This window comes from Netta rufina (genome assembly GCF_964035555.1).
Source record: "Netta rufina genome assembly, chromosome: 1".
NCBI classification, from domain to species: domain Eukaryota; kingdom Metazoa; phylum Chordata; class Aves; order Anseriformes; family Anatidae; genus Netta; species Netta rufina.
The window spans coordinates 91,741,187-91,762,953 of NC_140123.1; the positions used below are offsets into that span (position 1 = coordinate 91,741,187).

Here is a 21,767-nt window from a genome sequence, read left to right on the forward strand (position 1 = left end):
TCCTTTGAAGGCCATGTTGGTCACAATAAAAACTGAAACAATATTATCCTTTCCACTACCAAATATCTTCATCTGTTCTCTTAATTTCTTAGGAATTTAGGGCAGTGTCAGGCCAGGGGTCAATTCAGACAATACTTGCCTATTTGCTGGATGCTTTTCTTCCTGTTTTTACTTACTAAATCATGTTGACTTTTCTGGAAGTCACAGCAGAAAAGTGCTACATATACAACTAAAAGAAGGCAAAGCACAAGCTGACCAGCTTAGACAGCACTGTACATAACCACAAAACTTCAACAGAGCAGTTGCATTCTCAACTGAGCCTGCAGACAGATGCAATCACAAAACAACTAACAGGAAGGAGTGGCATGCCCATATTCCCCCTCCGGTTTGTATGACTGCTCTGTGAGATTTCCAAGCCATTACCAAGGATGGTTCAGGTTAGGCTATTTCTTTTTTTTTTTTTTTTTTTCCCCCCTCTACTTAAGCTGTTTTCTTTTAACTTCCCTTATGATGGGGCTGAGAAGCTCAAGGCATTTCTTGCCAATAACACAGCCTTTTGAGGACATACCTATTGTACAGGAGCACTGTACACTGCATCGATTTCAAGGATTCCAGTTACAACATATTGCTCCCACCATAAGATCAATATATACAATACCCATATATATAAATAATACCTCCCCTGACAACACCTCTCGCTGAAGTTGAATGGAGTACAGCAAACATCAGCAAGGAACACCGAGACCTCCATTTGCAAGCACAGCAGAGCACTGTGCCCAAGGAACAGAGCCAAGCAGAGTGGGTGCTCTGGGCTGCACCTGCTTAGCCCTGCATTTACTGCTTAACAAAGAAACTGAGAAAGAAGGGCCCTCAACAACACATCTTGATGTCTGCTCCTCAAACCACACAATTTCAGAAGGAATTCTCACCTCTACGAGTCTCTTCACGAGGGAATTAGATAAAGGCACATACGCGATAGCTGGAGACAGGATTCAAGTGTCTTTTTTTTTTTTTTTTTAAGCTCTCTAATCCCGTATTACACTGACTCACAAGCCAGTTTGATAGCCCTGCCGATGGGAGGTGTGGGGCTAGGGGGGCATATGGATGATGGTCGCTACTGCTCTTTGTAAGGTAACTTCTCTCCACTTGAATTGCATAGAGTTTAGGTATTCAAACAAATTAGGTTAAAATGAACAAAATGAAACTTCCAGACCCTTATAACTTGCTGCCTACATTTTCCCTCACAGAAGAGTAACACATATCAAGATACACATTTGAAGCTCAACAATCTACCAATTAGAGCTGGGCAAAGCAAATTACAGTTCTCCCTTTCTCCCCACAGGACTGTTCGGTCTGCAGTCAAGAAAGTAACCATCTAACAGAATAAAGGAAAAATGAGAGAAACCTTTAAGCCCTCCAAAGGCCCGCTGGCCTTGTGGTACATCAGTCCCTGGCAGCAGATCTCTGGGACTATCTGTACTGTGTCACAGACCACTGCACTGGTATCACATGAAGGCAGGAGGAAAGAAACATGAAAGCAAAGGACAATTACAGCAAAGAGCCTCGACTGGCTGCCCCAACATACAGTTCTTGAGTACGTAAAAACGTCACAGGGAATATGGAGCTTTTAGAAGTGTATGACAGAGATCTGGGAGACGAAGAACATAAGGAGATGGTAGATTGCTATTAGTCTTCACAACTCAGCCTCAACTCTGAATCCCATTGTGCTTCCCAGCAATTTGAGGCCTACTCACTAGCCATCCCTCTGTGGCCAAGGAGCTCCCTTACAGCTCGTCTGCAATGTTCCTTCCAGCAGTCTGAAGGACAGCTGCCAAATTATTTACAATATTTTCATCTCTTCTCTCCCCTCAGAGGAATGGTGGGCATTTCTCAGTTCCTTAACACACTTCCCTAGAAGTCCTGAAAGGGAGAAAAGAAAGCAAAGCCATTTACCTTTTCTTGGTAAAGCTTATGAAGCCAGTTTGCAGCTTCCTTTTCATCTTGAGGGATATCTTCCAGAGGAAATCTCCTAGTTTAGTAGAGAGATGAAAAAAAAAAAGAAAAAGAATTAAGCCAAAATCTAGGTGCTTGACTTTAGACCTCTATGAGGGAAGACCTCCCATTTAATAAAGGGCACAAACTAGAAGTAATACTGTCACCAATGGCAGAGCTCTGAAGTGCAGAAGAACTGGGACTTTAATAACCCCTGATCCTCTGCCAAAAACACAGATTCCTAAGTCAAACTGTATCAGCATCCATCAATTTTAGAGCACATTAGTTAAGTAAGCATTTCCTATTAAAATGCTATTGCCCTCTCACTGGAACCACCACTGTTTGATTTCCAATGAGCTCAGAATGAAGCACCCAGAGCTGGAAAAAGTCGAGCAAAAGTGCCAAGACCCAGGATAACTGTTTGTTACATTCTGCTAGTGAGGGGAAAAAAAATGAAGGAATGAGAGGTGGGTGGTTAAAAATTCACTGTGTACCAACTCTAAGGAAAACACCTTCTACAGAGGCTGCATTTCTTCTCTCTCTCTGCCTCTCTGGCCATACAGGTAGAGACACAGAGTTCTGAGTGCACAGGAAAATTATGCCCAGCTCTGGGTACTGACCTGACTTCACTGAGCACAGGCACCTTTTAAGATTCTCTTTCTAGTTGTGAAGAGTCAACTTATTGTCCTGCATTCTTTCATGTTCTGATATGTGAACATGTTAATGGCATGTCTGTGTTGTCTCCTTTCTCAGTGGCACACAACTCCACATCCTGGATCAACTCAGAAAGAAGGTGCTTGGTTTGTATAGGGCAGGCACACACACCTCCTACCCTCAAGCTCAAACATTTTGTTAACATTCATACATTGGTAGCAGGCCCCTCTTCCAGCAGGGCAGGCAGTAAAAACAGAACTATGGCTTTTAGGAGAGCTACAGACACAGTGATCCCACAGACAACTTATCTGGTGTTGTTCAACCAGGGAATATGTTTCCACAGTACAAGTTAAAGCCTTTGAGTCTGCAGCAGCAGAGGGAAGATATTCTAATGCACTTCTAATAGTTTCTGCATCCTATAAACAAATTGAAAACTAGGTTTTACAGATTTCCTTCTAATAATTCTAACAGGAGGAGATGCTCAATTAATATAAACAATGCTCAACAAAAGCTCAGTAAAAAAAAAGCTCATATGCTGAAAGCTCTCTGCTAAAATCGTTACTGTACTTACATCACCACTAGAGGGTACTCACAGCAACAACATTTACTAATTTAGCTAATCAGTTTCTCTGGAGCCTGTCAGGAGAAAGACTGGATCATCCCCAGGGAGCTAAGCTTCTTACCTCTACACGGGTAGCTTCATACGCATATATGAAGAACAAGAGCTTACATGCTTCCTTTCTCTACCTAAGCCAAGTCCGCTGGCACATCAAGGACATGTTTAATTTTCAGCAAGAAGACTGTAAAAATAGTTGTTTTTATAATGGTTTCCTCCATGATACAGTGCGGAAGCTTCAGGTATAGAAAAGCATCTTGCGAATGTCGATTCAGTCCACAAACATGTTATAAATCAACATTACCGAACAACATAGTTATTACCTTCTTCAACAGGGTAATTAGCAATTTCACCTGGCGACACTATCTGACAGAATTTTATGAAACCAAATCTCTTCTAAAGACTAATGAAAACATTTCTCTTCTCTCCTCACCAATAGAGGAGAGCAACTTGCATCTCAGTTATAATATCCAAGCCATAGGATATTTAACTGAATAATTTAACTGAATGCAGCTGCTCGGTGTATAACAATCCAGATGTACATCTATGCACGTGCACCCTGGATCTAGGTAAATATGCAACGCACACGTAGCACCAGTATGGAATTAGAGGTGGCAACTACTTTATGTGTTGTTTCACTAACTGGTAAGTCGTCTGCTCACTTCCCTCATCAGGGATGTGTCCTTCCCTTCCCCATTAGGGCTGCAGCACCCTGCCTCCCCTGGGACAGCATTTCTTCCAAAAATAATGGTGCTGTAGTACCTTGAGTGCGAGTCCCTATAAAGTCTTTTGCCTGTGGAAGCTCTGGCATGGCACACTGGCTCTCATTAGGACAATGTACAGAGCCAGTGCTATGCACCTGCAGTGCACACACCCAGGGCCAGAGGTGAACGGAGTAGGGGAAGTAGCAAGTAGTCCTGCTACTTCAAGTACCAGAAGTGAGCTGTCAAAACTGTGGAAAGAACAAGCAGGTCATTTGTCAAGTCCAGACATAAAAGGGAAAGGAGGAAATTCAACAGGAAAACATTGGTAGCTTTTATTATCACACAAAGCTTCTGAAGAAGGCAGCAACAAGGAGAAAGCAAGAAAGAGAAAGCACACGTACGTGTGCATGCATGCATGCATATACGTGCTGCATGGAGGTAGGGGTTAACAGTCACTCTTTCAGGCAAAAAAATAAAAAGAATGTGAGGAATGTACCACCTCATTCATATATTTGAGTTTCAGCATTATTTACCTTCTAATCTGCTAATCAAGCCATGTGAGAGAAGGAGACTAACTGGCACAATAAGGAGCTTTACTCCACTTTCTACAGGAGGCTACTGATGCTGGGCAGGCTATTTATACTATACATATGCTCACAAGGGACTGGGTAGGGCACAGAGCAGTTGCTTTCTGTTCCCATCAGACAAAAGAAAGGCACATGAGTGCCCTCACCGCACAAAGTTTGTGGAAACCCCAGACAGTACAGTTATACTCAGGCTTAAAAAGTCCGTCCAATGCTCTCTGACTTGCTGGGCAAGATCAGGGGATCTGAAACGTGAAAGTAAACTGAAGCTGGGGTGTGGGCATGGCAAGGAGGTCTCTGTGGTCTGCAGAGAAACTTGAACAACAAAGCAAAGAGGACTACAGCAGAGGATGCTTCCCTGGGAAATCTGAATACACTTCAACACGCCAAAGCATGCATCTTAGGGCTCACCATCATTATATGCTCACCTTACACACATATCTGCTTCATATTTCTTTCCATAAAGAATTCCTAATAGGGACGGGTTCTTGTTTCCTCTGAAATTTAGTGTTACATCATACACTGCTGCAACTGTTGCAAAAAAAGAAAGAAAAATGAATGTTATGTCAGCAATTCTAGCAACCACATTGCCAGCAGCACCCTTGCATTAAACAGCATCAGGGCCTTGCACAAGCCTTGCATTAGTGATGCAGGCAGCAGAGCCCTTCACTATTTTGTGTTACCATGTTTTATTTATTTTTCTCTCTCAGCCACCTGACATTCCCATCTACATTGCACATGCGTTACCAAAACACAAGATGACTTGATGAACTAAGCAACAATTACACACTTAAGAAGTTTATTTTTTAGGAGTAGTAAAAGTTATGTGGCATGAATTACAGGTGAATGATTATTACTGCCAACTTGTTAATTGTAATGGAGAAAATGAACAACAGAGTATATATACTACTATGTGCTACACGTTACAATTAATGTGAAGAATGAATAGCAGCTTGCCAGTACCTGTTCCCCTGAGACACTGGACAGCAGTGGTGAAGCCTTTGGTTCTGGGCAATAGGTGGTATTTCAGCTTAGGCAACCCCTTGGATTCAGCTACCTCCATACTGATACGATGCTTGGTCTCTGTAAAACGAGTTCCTTCACAATACAGGAGAAACTAGTAAAATAAAAGGCAAAAACAAGGATATTTTGTGATCACAAGAAAACAAGCAGAATACTTTTTTTTTTTTTTTTTATAATGTAAACATGTATCCGTGCACACACACGCTTCAGTTACCTAATTTGATCATCAAGTAGGAGGCACAAGTACCACCTCGCTACTCATTCAGCATAGATTATATTTAACTACATTGGAAGCAAATTTAAGGTAACAAAACTCTAAGTAGTTATACCTGAAATATTTATTTATAAAGAAAAAAAATCCATTAAAGATTTAGCTGGCTGGTTATGGACTAATCTACATATCAGGAAAAGTAACCCAATTATCAGTACACGACTACTTTAGAATAAAAAACATTAATCACTAGCTTGCTTGTTTAAAATTTGAACTGTACAACCAGAGCTACTCATCTGAGGACAGACGTGTTTGTCTGAAGGATTTTCTGTTTTTATTTATTTTTATTTTTTTTTTAACTTGTACCAGTTGTGTTCATAAAAAATGGTACCTTTCTCTAAAGCCTTTACCTTGTTCATCATGTAAGGCATCAATCTGAGTGTAGTATCCTGAGCAACAATTAAAGACTGAAATCCTCCCACCCTGACTTCATGCAGCATAAAGCTATTGATCTGCCCTTCTCTAGCATCTGTATTACATCTGCTCTACTTGTGAGAGACACCGAAGCCAAAAGCCAAGAGCAGACAAACAAAGCCCATCTGAGCACCCTGGGGTGAACTTCTGTTTATCCCTGGTCTTTCTGAAAGGTGGACATCCATTTTTCCTTAGGAACCGTGCAGCTTTCAAACACACAAATCTCTGCATCACAAGTAGGCAACGGGCACGGCGGGAATATAAGGTTGCTACTGCTCTTTCTCACAGCAGCATCGTACAATGCTGTAATGTTGCAGTTCAAAAGAAACCCTTGTTGAGTGAGTCACCATATACCTGCTGTTTGTCAGTGCTGTGGCTGCTTGACTTGTTCCTTCTGTAGTGTATACACAATGTGCATCATAAAAGGTAAATCAAACAAATGTTAAGACTGCAAAGCCACACACGTGGTAGTTGGAACTGCCTGAGCGTGTGACAGCATGGAAGCTGGCCCTGCAATCTTCATTTGGCCCTTAGGCATTGGAATGGGCTGCCCAGGGAAGTGGTGGAGTCACCATCCCTGGAGGTCTTTAAAAGACGTTTAGATGTAGAGCTTAGGGATATGGTTTAGTGGAGGACTGGTTAGCGTTAGGTCAGAGGTTGGACTCGGTGATCTTGGAGGTCTCTTCCAACCTAGATGATTCTGTGAATCCCATTACCAAAACCTGACCGACCACCACAGGCAGTTGGTGAGGACAGCTGAAGGTACAGAGGCCAATGTTGCACACTCAGCCTCTGGTCTTAAATTCAAGTTCTCTTTCTGCTGCACCAAATTCTCCCCTTCTTGTACTCAGCGGTGCAGCAACCCTTCTGAGCCAAGTATAGTGAGCAAGGTACAGACTGCACTGTAAGGCCTGAGTGAAAAAAAACTAACGAAGGAAGGTTGCACAGACGGTGCTAATTGCAACATTTAGAATGCACAAAAAAGTAGGGAATTGATTTATTCAAGTCAATTTTAATCATAATTTAAATTACCAAGCAGGAAGCCTTGATTTAAATAACTACGTTTGGCATTTGCTTTTTTTGTTGTTGTTGTTTTCCCTAGAGATTAGTTCTTGGTTATCAACGATAGAATCATTACAACATACAGACTTGCAACTAAAATAAAGTCTTGCCATATTTTAATTGGTGTATGTATATATATATATATGTGTGTGTGTGTGTATTTGTTTAAACACGAATGAGGAGGATATATTTAGTTCATACCCATGTATTCAAGCAATTAAGTAGTTTAAAACACATTGTCCAGATATTTTATTTGTATTTTTTTTGTAATGATAAAAAAAACAAATGATCCATTTACTATGTACAAGTTAAGACCTACTATTTCACTATTCATTTTAACAAGCTTTCTTGAGTAGTGAAATTCACTTGAACTGTGCAAAAAGCATCTTAAAATGTTTTATGAGCCAAATATCTCCACATTAAACACACTGCTATAAAAGCTAAACAGTAAACTTATCAAAACATTTGCATTCAAAGCTAAAAGAAGGTTAATAGGTTGATTATACTACTGTATTTCTGCAGTAAAATCTAATAACATTGTACGTAATGAAACGTACATGTTCTACCCTTGGCTTCAAATAATGTCAAAATAAAAAGGAGAAGCATAACTGCAAAAGCAGTTGTAATCTTACCATATGTTCTCATAGAGACTTTTCAGGAAACATATAATTTTACAGATCAAAGAACACGCTAACAGAAGAACTTACTACTAAAATTCATGGTCTGTGCATCCACCCCACCCAGATGCACTTGCTCTTCCAGGAAAATTTTTTGCCTACCTCAGAAAAATTTTTTGTTGCCTACATTTTTAGCCTACCTCAGAAGATGTAACTTAAGGTTATATAGATTTAGTAGTCAAATATGAGCTGCTAATTATTATTTTAAAAAGAATAAAAAGCCATACATTTTATCTGAACTTGTTTTTAAGTATTACACAAGCTTGACTTATTCATTATAAGCTTCTAAATCATCCGTGCAAGCTTCTGAACTGCTTTCCAAATGCCTTTAATTACCAACAGGAAAACAAAGCAACACTTTATGGGCATATCCCAAAAGACCTCCTGAAACAGAGCACGTTTTCCATGACAGCACATGAGGAACAGAAGGGAGCAGATCTCCTCCTGATACACAAGGCTACTGCACTACAAGAGTGCCACCTTCACCATTGCATTTCCAGCAGTCGATACCAGCAGAGGAACCCAACACTTACCCACATATATTCAGGATAATCAGCCAAACGTTTTAATCCTTCAATAACCGTATCTCTGTCTTCTTCCCATTTCCTTTTGCAGAAAACAATCTCAAGGAAGTACCACGTCCAGCCAATTAGGGGCACATACAGTAGCTCTCTCTTAGCGAGAACTTTGGAACTCTTGGAGAGAAACAAAAACAACAATCCAAAATTGTCATTTGCTGATGTGTATCGAACAAAAGCATTAGGGTTAAGGTGATGGAAAGCTGATGGAGTTTTATCTGGAAAACTCTGTGTGCGTGGGTTTAAAATAGACCCACAGTCCTTCAGATGAAGGGAAAGCTCATGGCACCACGTACCCCTAGTACTCCAAAGCGTTCTGTCATAGTCCAGCCACACAAGAAGTCAATTTCAAAGTTGTGATTCAAGATGATGATGACGTGCTCTTTCCCAAAGGTATTCACAGTAGCCTCGTCGGAGAACAAGGTGCACTCTGTGCCTGACCACCACTCCAGCAGCATTACCAACTCTGACAAACATGGTGAAGACAGATGAGTTAGAGGTGATGCTTACACAAAATGTTCAGCATTTAGTCTCCGGCCCCATTCAGTACCTGGACTCTTCTGGCTCCTGACGACACTGTCGTCATCTCAACCCAGTCCAGTAGGGATTAAATGAGAGCTTGTACAGGTATAGACCAAATCACAATGCTATCCTTAAGCAGCATTTAGGGAACTAGATATATGCTTTAGGAATTCTTTAACAAGTTTTTATGGTGCCAAGTTTGGGCACTGTAGTATGAATGTGGAATTTCATGATAAACAGAAAAAATACCCCAAACTTTATACCTGAACACAAGACAGTTGGGCTGTTGATTGCTCCACTAAATGAGTGCACTTTCCCCCAGGTGGAATACAAATTATGCATAGATGCTGCCTAATGCTTTTACTCAACATGAAACAAGCTTTATGGAGGTAAACAGACCAATAACGGGCTCTTAAGTGCATACGGTGTCACAGACCTTCCGCAAGACTTTTTAATATTAGGACTCTTATCATTCTATGTTATGGTCGTCAGAGTCAGAAGCACCAGAGAATCAAGCTAATTTATCAAAATACCCATGCAAAGCCAGGAATACTAAATTGCTTCTTTCTTGCACAGTGAAGAATGAGCCCTTTCCCCTGTCTTCTCCAACTTTTCAATATTCCAGTGTCTCTCTTACTCCACTGTACATTTCCTTCATTATCCACATTTTTTCATTTTCCACCTCCATCTGTTTCATCTTAAAAGGACCCTCCATTTAAATTCATCACACATTCAGTGTAGTTGCTATGGTTAGCCTATTTGTCTCATTTCAGTGCAACGAGGCAGATGGAAAGTATTGCTGGTATCATGGGACATCTATAAAAAGTATGAGAATAGTTCATTCTCCCAGTAGGAAGATTTGCTTCCATGCAAACTGTAGTCATTGGTATGTTCTCATTTCAGTTAGTTATGGATGTAATCAAAATTTGGTAGCACAACGACAGCAGTTAAAAATTCCAGCTTTTCTGATATTATTACGATAAATATGCAGGGCCTAGATACACAAAACTGGAAGGAGACCTCTCAGTTCTCTACATCTACACAGTTCTGCCACCCTGTACACTCCAGCCTGGTTTTGTAAAATGGAGTGATGCCTTCCTGCATAAGGGCTTCTGATCAGCGAGCACACAATTCACAGTATTCTACCTCAGCTGCCAAGTAAGAGTGGGTCAGTCCAAATTTCCACCACATCAATAAGAAGGCAAACACACTATCTAGGTGAGTAGTAGGGAAAATGATCCTAACTTGCCAAAGCTACGTAGCTTCTTTAGAATTAGTTATTCAGATTGTATTCCTTGTGTGACCGCTTATCTGCCAGGGTATTCTCCTGTAACATTTTCAAGACTTGCTCACTTGGACGCATGGCAAATTTATACGATTTGCTGATTGAAAGTATAACCCTGGTTGACTGGAATTACAGCAGAGAAAAGAAAAAATTATACCAACTAGAAGTTATTATTATTATTACTTTTACAGCTTTGTCTCCTTTGGGAATGACGTGATGGCTTACCTTTCTTGCTCTGATTATGCTGGCTTAGTGCAAGGGGAAAGAGGACAGCAAGAATGACCTCAGTTTAGAGCTGTGCTCTTCCAGGTAGGTGTTCAGGAGAATAGAGTAGTGGCACCAAACAGTATAATACTCCAAGCACTTTCCCCTTCTAAACACCTACAGTATGTGCTACAGACAATTCATTTTCTTATAAAAAATAAAGTAAAATGGGTCTGTTTTTTTTCCTCAAGATCAGGTAAAAATTCTGCAGAGGCAGGTGTCAATTTTCTGCAAGGTATTCCTTGCACTATGTATTCCAAAATAGTAGAGAAAGCTTTGCTTAGAGATCTCAGAGTTCACACTGAAATAGGCGGGTTGATGAGCCAGTGAATTAAATATAAGGAAACAGATTGTCCTTTGCAAGTGTACTCATAAATGATGTAGTTATTATAACAAGGAATGGGTTCGTTTCCCTTTTTTTTTTTTTTTTTTTTTTTTTTTTGGTGTGTGTGTGCGGGGAGGGAGGTGTGGGGGAAGTGTAACAGATATTTCATGTGCACTGATCCTGTCACTAATACAGCAAGCCTCTATTTCTAAGCCAAGAGAAGGTAAGACATGCAACATTTGGGATGCTCCATGTAGCTGCCACTGAGAACTTTACTACAGCAAAATCCCTTCTTGCCATCTGGATTCCAACACACCAAAGCAAGTGGTTTTATGACTTCACAAGCCATCCAGAAAGAAAATAAACAAGAGGCACAATGCATCTCTTGGCTTCAAGTACTAAAATTTGAGAGACTGTTTTTGGAACTGGACTAAACACACTGCTATCCAAAGGCATGAGTCATCTGAAAAGAGTTGACACAAGAAAACTTGGAATACAGACCACCCTTCATGAATTAAATATGCAATGAAGCATTTACTTTTAGCCCAGAGTCTGACAAAAATCCCCGGCACCAATTTACTCCAGGAAGGCCCTGGCAGGAAGGACAGGGAGGAGGGGATGCCACCTTGCTAACAGACTGAAGTTTGAGCTCACTAGTCTGACTTGTCCTTAAATATCTCAATCACAGGCCCTCCAGATGACTTATTTCAGTGCTTCACTATTTCTTAGAAAGCTTTCAAGTCCAACACATCTCTCTCTTGCTATCTCTCCCCAAATGTCTGCCATGGACACTGGGTAGAGTCTATCTCCTTCCCCTTTTGAAGCCACATTTTAGCATTTAAGAAGAAATACAGTAATAGAGCCTTGTTTTCAGTGGACACACACACACAACCACCTATATATCTACTCTTGCACACAATTCCTTTGCCAGACTGGCAGAGCAGTTTCTGTGGAAAACAGCTACTGTAAGGAGAGCTCCTACATGAAAACTCTCAGCCTCAACCCAAACAGTTTGGAGTGAGTGACCAAACCGTAGCATCTAGAATAGAACACCAAGCTGTAGGTTCACTGCCAAAAGCCTTCCCTGTAACAGAACACATTTCATTACGATGGCAACATTTGAACTGCTACACTTACACCACTTATTTCATTATAAATCACAATTGAAGTGCACATTCTGCCAGCTCTTCCACTACAGGCCATCAGCCCTCTGCAATCCCATGTAACATTTACATTAATTTTCATAGTTTAATTTCTCACTCGTTTAATTTTTAATAGGCTGTACACGAGGGGTTATCCTAGGTGCAATCCAATTATCTACTCAACTTCTCCAAACCTTTTTGAACAAGTGTAGGGTATTTTCAGTGTATACAAAGTATAGAAAACAGTATTTAAAACTTGCTTTTTCCACACACAATGCTAACTTGCAGAAATCAAGGGTGTGAATCTATAAGCCTTACAGGCACAAGCAGCTCACATCCTCTGAAAAAAAAAAACAGACGACTTGTGCAGCAATAGTTTGCAAGATGAGATCAGGTTCTAAGTTATTAAAAAGCACAAAGAAATTCTTACAAGCAAAACAAAATCCCATACACCCCCATCTCATGCCCCAAGCTAATTTTGAAGCTTCTGTCTATATTTTTTTCCATTACAATACCTTTTTCTCCTGACAGTTTGCCTGACACTCTACTTAATTTCACTTCTCCTGTGCTGCTTAGACAGCAGTCTAAATAGGTAGAACAAAAAGCACAGGAAGGACAAAGACAAAAAACTTAAAAAGCAACCAAACTAGATACTTTGGAGCATTTTTACTGGTAATACTTCACATTGATGACTTAAATGTGGGTGCCTGTCAGTGGACTGCTCAATTGTAATTTAAGTACTCGTTCAGGTGACTCATTTATCCAAAGTGGGAGTTGGATGCTGAGCACTAATTTAAGTGGCCATGCATACTGGAAGAAGATGGAGAATGGAAATGTATAAGTGCATTGGATGATTCACTCCTGAAATAGGGAGTGACATCTGGACTAAGGAGCCTTCTAAATGTTCATTTCAGAAATCTACTGTCCTGTTAAGCTGTATGAGGAAAAAGAAAACCATCCACAGGGACGAAGTTTTGCAAAAGTCTTAAAATGGGAAAGCAAAGCAGCTGAACTCACTGCAGAGCTCTCCCAGAGGCAGAAGATGAAAACTGTTTACAAGAAGAGACATAGGTGTCATAGATGAATACTGCAGGGCATAAGAGGACTCTGCAGTTGTCATACAGCCCAGCTACAAAGGCATTTACACTAGATATTTAAGACAGACATCTGTCCTTGCAGATCACACAGTCAACTTGTGCCCCTAAGCAAGTGGTCAACAAAGCACCTACACCAAATACCTGAAGCAGTCTCCGAATTCCCCTTTCTCCCATCGCTCAGCAGAGTCTCTGATGCAGGACAATGATGGTATTGATCGGCAGTTTCCCACCAAGCAAGGTAGGGTCAGGGTAGCAAGGAGCTTACCTTTCCACTCCTTTTATAGGACAGAGTGACAGTATGCCTCAGTCATTTGACTCCCGTATGTTTTCCCAAAACTTAAAAAAGATGTCTGCTCTGAGTTGCTCTGAAAGAGTCTACTTACAACTTAACAGTTCTCTCTGTTGTGTGTGCATATACACGCATGTGTTTCTTCCTTAAATTAATGAAGAGCAATCAAAGACACCCCCCTTCCCACCCCCAGACCTCAGGTCTCCTTCAAGCATACTCACGGCTCCAAAGCGAATAGGCAAGGCGACAGTTTACTCGTCGATAAAACTGCTTGTTTATGGGCCAGAGGACTAGCGTGCATAGTTGAATGAAGTTAATGATCAGTCCACTCACAACAAAGACGAACCCAATGAGGAGGTGAACTATGAACTGGGTCTTCAGAAAGGCAATGAAGCCCATGATAACCACTCAGAAGCGTGTGCAAGGGCCGTCACTCAGAATAATTGTCCTGAAAGAGAAAAGAAAGCATCTAATTGAGCCTGGATTTACAAACCCTGAGGAAGGGGAAAATGGGAGCACTGTAACAAACAGTCCGTGCAACTCCAGCAACAGAAACCCAGCCCTATAAACCTCCTCTCCGAGCCTGCCTCATTCAGGTCTTCACACAACAAATTGGAAGTGATTTGCACCATCAGCAAAGGTTAAAATAAATCTTTACTTCCAATTACAGCCCACTAACAAGATTATTGTTAGCTGAAGACGAATCTCACACCTCTTTTCGGACAAAGATCATAAAACTGGACTTAATGCTGGGAGAAACACAAAGATCCATGCTCACAGTGAACCAGTTGAGCCACCACCAGCCAGCGAGCTGGACTGCAATCACTGTGCCCTCCTTGAACTGCAACAGGAGCCTCATCCCCCCTGCACCCAATAAACATGGGTTTATTGGTATGCTGAGCCTCCAGAGCCCTGTAGATGAACTGATGCCCTCCTGGCCTGCCTCCAACACCAGCACTCTGTGCACACTTCTTATGAACAAGCATGGAGTGAGGGCTGCTGGGCTTCAGCAGCTTTGTTCTGCACATGCTTTGATTAGAACAGCAGTGAAGCCCATCTGCAGAGCAGGTTCTCCACCCCGCAGCATGTTTCATGATGAAAAGAGCAGGGCTGGTCATTAGAGCAGCCACCTGGCAAGCTACATGATGGAAAAAGAAGTTCTGTATTACCACATTCACAAACCATGCCAGAGCAAGTTTAGTAACTTCTTATTTTGTCAAGCCACAGCTCCACGATCAGATATACCAGTCAGTACAGGGGAAAAAAAAAAAGTAAAATAATAAAAAATCCTTAGGCTAAGTAGCAATATAAACTCAATCTTGGAAGAGCTTTGGCACAGAAAATTACCTCCCTTGAATTAGCCAGAGCATTAACTCAGGCACAGACCTCATACCTACACCTGATGCAGAAAGCTGGGTGACACGTGAACCAGCACAAAGTCAAGGTATCTTAGACAAGTATGATCCAATGCAAATCCCACCAGCACAAATGTAACCCAACAAAATGTTTTAAACGAGCCACCTGACTGAGTTTATTCTGAAACCAAGCTATCTGGCACTGTTGGGTACTAGAAGCCCTTTAATGAGGCCAGCCAGGCTGTCAAACCACATCCTTTATGTCTCACCCAAAAAGTGAAGGCATGACCCTCATTTTCTACTTCAGCCAAAGTTTGCTGAAAGTATTCATGTTATGTCTCCCTGAGTGCTGCAAATGACCAGAACCACCAGTAGATGGTAATAAGCACACTTGACAAGTTAAGCATCCAAAAGTGATGCAGAAGTTCCCAAAGCCTGAAAATAAAGTACCTGCCAGCTGTCAGGAGCCAGATGCCACCTGCTTACATGATGGTGCTATTTATAAAACTCAACAGCAATTTTACTTAGCTTGTTTTCTTACTGTCTCTTCTACACCTCAGTTAGTGCCTTTCATGCAGTGTCTAGCTTTTTCACAATTAAAGTCTGTTTGCATCATTTGTAATCTAGCCACTTCAGAAGTACATTACAGAGGAGGAAAATCTGTTTCAATATAGCAACTATTGTGCCTACCACAGAAGGCAAAGCAAGTTGAATAAACTGATACTGAAGCTTAGGATGAATAATCTAAATTCTCCCAGTGTTTTCCTATAAGAATGGAAGGAACATTTCTTCCATGAGAATCAGCTAGGCAGGAAAAGGCCTTCAAGGTCATGTCCAATGACCAATGTGACCTACTGAGTCCCATCACTAAACCACATCTTTTAGGGCCACATCTCTTAAATACCCCCAGGGATGGTGACTCCATCGTTCCCCTGGATGGCCCACTCCAGTGCTTGGCCACCATCTCTGTGAGGAAATTCCTTCTATATCCAATCTAAAACACCCCAACTCCCAGTCCAACCAAGCCTGAAGAGAACAGTTCCCCCCTTTCCACACAGCTATTTCTTTGCTGGTGCCTGTGCCTGTCACGGGCGTCACAGTTCTTACCACCTTTCAAGGCACAGCTTGGCCCCTTTCAGGTAAGGGCCAAAGTGCATGCAAACAGCGGGGAGAACAAGAAAATTTCAAGAATTATCCTCAAATAAAATCATTTGGCTGTACTTCCACAGACTCTTTGCTTTGAGGAGTCTGGAGCACACTGGTGGTTGTACTTTAAACTGAGGATGTTGCTGTGTTAGACCCAAAAGGACACATCACATTTTACCCAAGGGGAAGCTGGAGACACCCTGTCGTGTTGCTTCTCCAGCTTTCTGCGTATGGAAGTAGGATTTACATCACCCTTGTGCTCTGGGCATTGCCTCACTCTGGCAGGACTCCAGAGCTGCGCGGCTCTGCCTGGAGACACGGCCTGGCTGCCTCAGCCCGCACCCCTGGGCACGTGGGGACTGCAGGCCTCAGCAGTGCTGCAGCCCCAAAAGAGCTGGTGTCCCTCTGGCGAGTCACTCATTTAACAGCACTCGATTTTCTAAGATATCTACGAAGTTAATCTTAACCCAGGATTTCTTTATTTTTCTGCGTTCCTGACAACATAAGACAGAGAGGCGGTTCAGGGCAGACCAAGGGGCAAAGGAAGGTCAGGTCAGAAGCTGTTTTACTGAATCCCAGAGACAGGCAGGGAAGAGGATGGGGAAAGCACCATTTGCTGGAACAAGGAGCATTTATACCACTCTCTGCTAAAGAGCTGAGTCTTGAGGCTCCTCATTCACATGAATTTGCTGGCATCTATAAGATGCAAAGTGCCTCTCAGAAAAAAATATCATCTTTCTCCTTTACCCAGCCTTCTACGTTCATGAATATCCTAATGATTAACCTGCTCTGAGACCTCCACCTCTCTGTTAAACGTGGTTGAAGTTGGCCACCTAGTTCAAAAGCCATGAGAAAGGAGAATGGCAGAGACAGCAAGAGTGCATCAGCCCAATTTCATTAAGAAGTCAGCTTAAAAGACAGATGCAGTATACTCACTAATCACGTTACAGCCATTTCAAGAAATATGAGTTTCTCTGTGAACTCAGAAGTGAAAATTAAGCCATTAATCATTCTATACGTACAGTATTTCCAGTTTTAACTCCAGGCTTTAATTCATTTATTGCTGCCATGTTGTACAACCCTCTGAAATTCATAAGGTATGCATGAATACGAGCGTGAAATTAGGAACTGGCCCACCAGTTCTAATATTCCAGCCCAGTGAGAATTCCCATGCCTGACACCAGAAGCTGCTGCAGCCAGTCCTCACATCTTTGGCCATTTGTCTTCAGTTTTCTGAGCAAGCTCTGTTTCTATTCTTCAGCTGCTTCTGCTCTACTGTACCATATTTATCTCCACTTATGAAACTAATTACTGACATCCTTTGCTCTGAATATGTTGCTCCCACCCTGAATTCCAGTATTTTACCTACCTCCCATTTTTGCTAGTTGAGAAATCACACAAAACCCCGTGATACTGAATTCTGCCATTCGCTCTTGTATTTTTCACGCTGAGTTTTGTAAGCCTCCTTGATGTTTGTATCAACTTGGCAAAAGCTCTCTATGAAGAAAAGCTAATAACTTTGCGAGTGAAAAGCGGTACAAAAGGCACTTTGTTGGCCATATCTCATCGACAGCATCCCCACCATTTTTTTTTCAGAATTCCACAAATTCTGGTTATTGAAAACACCCAAGGAGAATTAAAAAGCTATTTTTTGTTCAAAGTGAGGATGATTTGTTCCATGAGCTGCTTTGCGTGGATAAGCGGGACAGGTATGAATAGCAGCAGCCAGGGGTTGATGAAAACTTCTTTCAGTACACTTTCTGCTTTCCAGTTTCCTCTAGTGACTCACTTTGCTTTTACAGCCAGCTATGAAAATTAGCACCATAAAGCATCCTTTCTCTTACCTCCCTTTACAAGATGAGAAAATCCATGGGCAGTAATCAGCTATCTAACAGTCAAGGCAGAGATATGACGGAAAGCATATAACGCCACTGCCTGGCCCTGTTTGGTGGATAAATTGAAGTAAAGGTCCCAGTCTCATCAACCTCACATCTCCCAGAGGCACTACATTGCCATAGGGGCAGTGAATTATTGTCCTGGACGTTTCTGGGACACACCATGCAAGAACATGCCAGTTATTTAATGAGTTGTGTTGAATGCTTACAAGTTACTTTCTCAGTTACCTCTAAGAAAAACTTTTCCCTTGCATCTTATACAATGCTCTTCTAGCTAAAAGCCAAAAGAGCACTGGCTATCCAGCTTTTGAAGGTGTGATGATACAATCACAGCAAACACTCCTCCTGTAAGAAAATGCTCAGGAAGAAAGTAAGTAATCAATAGTCTTCCTCTTCACCCACTGTACCACATTTGCTTCCAAGATAAGGAATTTGGGAGCCTGACCCACACGATGCAGAAGAATTACAGAACCAAAGGACAGTAATTACCCAGGGTTTTGCACCAGACTTCAACACAGCAATCTGAGGCTCCTGCCCACTCTGCCATGTCACCACTAAAAGCAGTCTCCCCTCAGGCCTGATTTATTTTAGAAGTGCAGTTTTGTAAGAACCACTGGCAGCAAGAGCTGTGTAAGTAGCTAGATAACACAGCTTAGATAACAGCAGTTAGTCAGTAAAACTGGAAAGTGAAAGGAAATAACGGGTAAAAATAGTTTTGGTATCCATTTGAACAGCCTATACTCAGGATTCTCCAGATATACCATAAAATAATAGACAACTACTCAACCACATCCCAGACGGCATGACATACTGTCTGCCATAGACCTAGCATTTAAAACGTAAGCACCGCAGAAAGATCATCTTAGTTTCTGATACAATATAGATTTAATTTCTCTGCGCATCCCTCAATGAGATGAAAGGCTAGTTCAGAGTTCATTAAAAAATCCTGCTTGTCATGAATTTTCCAAACCAAGGTGTATGGAAAAGAACATTAAGCCAAACTCAGGTCACAAAAATGCAAGTTTGTTTCCAAGCTGGGAGAATTACGAATATGATCTTAAATAGGAAAAAAAAAAAAAAAAAAAAGTTGCTGAATTACCATTGTGAGAATTTATTCCTTGAAATTTTGTCATTCTTGGCTTTGAAACAGCATGATAGTTTGTAGAAAAGGTTAAGAGTGAAAGATTATCTCCACTGTCTGTCTCAAATACATTCAATTTATCTGTCTGGATCTACAAACCACTAAATCACAGAAACTTCCAGTATTGTCAATAGGTTTGGCTCAGTACCCTTTAGAGATTTTTGATGAATTTATTGATGAGATTAGTCTATTTACAGCAAATGGGAAGACCTTTGCTTGACTCATCATCCTAATGAGATGCTAGTACATCAAGGTTTAAAAAAAAAAAAAAAAAAAGCTGTGTACATTGCTCTGACATTCATCATCATTTAATAGGCGTGCAGACTGAAGAAATTACCTGGAGAAATTACCCGTAGCAGAAGAACATGAAATAAAGCGTAGCAGACAACTCTAGGCACGATGTGATGGTCACTCTGGAGAGCAGCAGTCAGAGCAATAAAGCTTTTTGTAAACATAAGAAACTCCTACAAGATCAGAAAGCAAGCCACGTGAGGGACTCACACCCTCAGCAGAAACACCAGTCCCTGCTCCTGCCTCCTCTACTCTTTGCAGCTCCTATGTTATTATTACAAGACTATGAGTTTACTGACTATGCTTCAGGAGAGAGTAGGCTATGAAATAAAACGTGGCAGTGAATAATTGCCAAGTACCAGCGAGCACCACTAGGGAGTGACCATAGAAAAACATTCAAAAGACTTGATGGAACCAGAAGGGGATAAAGCAGCTCCTGATACTACTTACCACTGCACTGGAGGGGCAGCCTTCCTTTCCTTTCCTGCCCTGAATGAAATCTTATCAGTATGATTAAGCCTCCTCGCTAGTTGCAGAAAACACTGTTAATGCCTCTGCTAGAGGTGAAATTGTATTTTCCTAACTTGTTGCTACAGCATTACAGCTGCAAACACAAACAGTATTAAAATGGCTATTCTCCAAATTTGATTTCAACCATTTCCTTTTATTGTACTCAGCACATGCAGAGAAAAAAAAAAAAGAGCAAGTCCGCACAAATTCAATTTCTGCTCAACATACATCCCCAGTTAGCTCAGCCTCTATTTAAACAAATGGATCAGATAACCGAAATGAATCCTGACTTGCTTAGAAGTGTGTCGACCGCAAGGCAGCTGCCACAAGGAAGAACTGCTTGGGAAATCTCTCTCATCGCAGGCATCGATCTATGAAGAAAGCAGGGGTATTTTCGTAAGTATTTGCTCACGACGTGAAAACTGGAGCCATGGTGTTGCAAGTTCACTGGGTGAAACCAGCCCAGACGACTTCAGTGATGCTCAGCCCCAACAGTGAACGCGGGTGACATCATTTTTTCCATAGCACGGCTTCGCTGCGGCTGCGAGACACTACAGGATTCTCGTTTTTGCTGTCTGGTGACAAGGCCTGGCTGTGCATGGATGTACCTTGATTTTATTTCAGGAGGACAAAGAGGCTGAAAGTTTAGCAAACTTAGGACAGCTTCAATTACAACACATCATTCACAATTGCTTGTAGGTGTTGGTGTGCCGGTTCTCCCCATACACACGCAACACCACTTGTCATCTTTCAGCCTGCAGTCTGGCACTTTCGCTTTACTACAAGCAATACCGATTTATTTATTTTTTTTTGGTGGTGGTGGTTCTGTCAATTATTTTTTCCTAAAACTATATTATTACAAAAAAAACCAAACTTAATTGCATGTAAAATTTAGCCTAGATAATTTGAAAACCCTGCAAACTTGTCTCATTTCTCACAGGCACACATGGGCTTATGGGTACGTACCCACTTAGAGATACTTGGAAGAGCCCTCGTAGACCTCAGCCTTAACAAACCAAACCCTAAATTTGAACGTTATTAATTACAGAGATCCACCAGACTGCAAACATTTGAGTTCAAATTTGAGTTGTGTGACCTGCTTGCTGTCAAGAAGAAAAATAACAACAGCCACCACTTATAATTTTGTTCTGTGTGGCTTACAACTCGACTCATTTTGAAACCCAGACAGACAGATGTTACTCCTGGTTTCATCTTTAATGGAAGGGGCCAAGTCAAGAGTTAAGGGCAAAAAATACAAGGTATTCAACCCTGGATGACAGAACCAGAGAGAAATTGCTCTTTAGTAAGCCTTACTGCTTTGGCATGGCAGGGCACAGCAGGAAGGGATGCCTCCAGCTCTCGTGCAGGGAGAGGGGGAAAAACAAGGCTGCGATTCACAAGAGAAAAAAGGGGAAAAAAAAAAAAAAAAAAAAAACAGGGCAAAAAGAAACAGCACACAGCAAGATACGTGATGATGCAATGCATGAGTTTGAACACTGTCTGTATTCCGTGTATTTTAAGACATAAATAGGAACTACAAACAGCTTTCCAAGTTCCTCATGGCTCTGGACAGGCAGTTAAATACGACTGTCAGAAATGGCTGTCGAAAACTTCTGCCAGTCTTGCTCCTCTTAGGAACTTGTAAGCTTCCCCCTAACCCTTTTTTGTTTGTGGGGGGCTATTGCTCCCCCCCTTTGCCACTGCAGCCAAAGCCCAGAAGTTCCTGTCCCCACAATGGGAGACCTGTGGGTGCAAATCCTTGCTAGCTCCCTGGTTTCTTCTTCTCTCCCTTCCCTCACATCCCACCCTCCTTTTTGTTGCACATCCCGACAGCTTGCTGGCTCTGTAAGGCATCCCACTACGTGCCACGGTGCCGCTGTGCCATCCAGCCACTGTGCCCAGCACCACCGGCACTGCCCTCCCATCGGGT

The 21,767-nt window shown here is 41.7% G+C and overlaps 1 protein-coding gene across 1 annotated transcript in view; it reads right to left on the bottom strand.

Annotated features, from left to right (window-relative positions):
* The window catches only part of AGPAT3 (1-acylglycerol-3-phosphate O-acyltransferase 3), a 57,815-nt gene that overhangs the window by 1,245 nt on the left and 34,803 nt on the right, over window positions 1–21,767 (bottom strand). The window contains exons 3-8 of the mRNA XM_084287264.1: window positions 13,721–13,947; window positions 8,872–9,041; window positions 8,531–8,692; window positions 5,514–5,667; window positions 4,979–5,081; window positions 1,954–2,029 (exon numbers count right to left, since the gene is read on the bottom strand). Coding sequence (XP_084143390.1) covers window positions 1,954–2,029; window positions 4,979–5,081; window positions 5,514–5,667; window positions 8,531–8,692; window positions 8,872–9,041; window positions 13,721–13,898 — 843 coding nt within the window. The 5' untranslated portion in view covers window positions 13,899–13,947. The remainder of the gene's footprint in view (window positions 1–1,953; window positions 2,030–4,978; window positions 5,082–5,513; window positions 5,668–8,530; window positions 8,693–8,871; window positions 9,042–13,720; window positions 13,948–21,767) is intronic.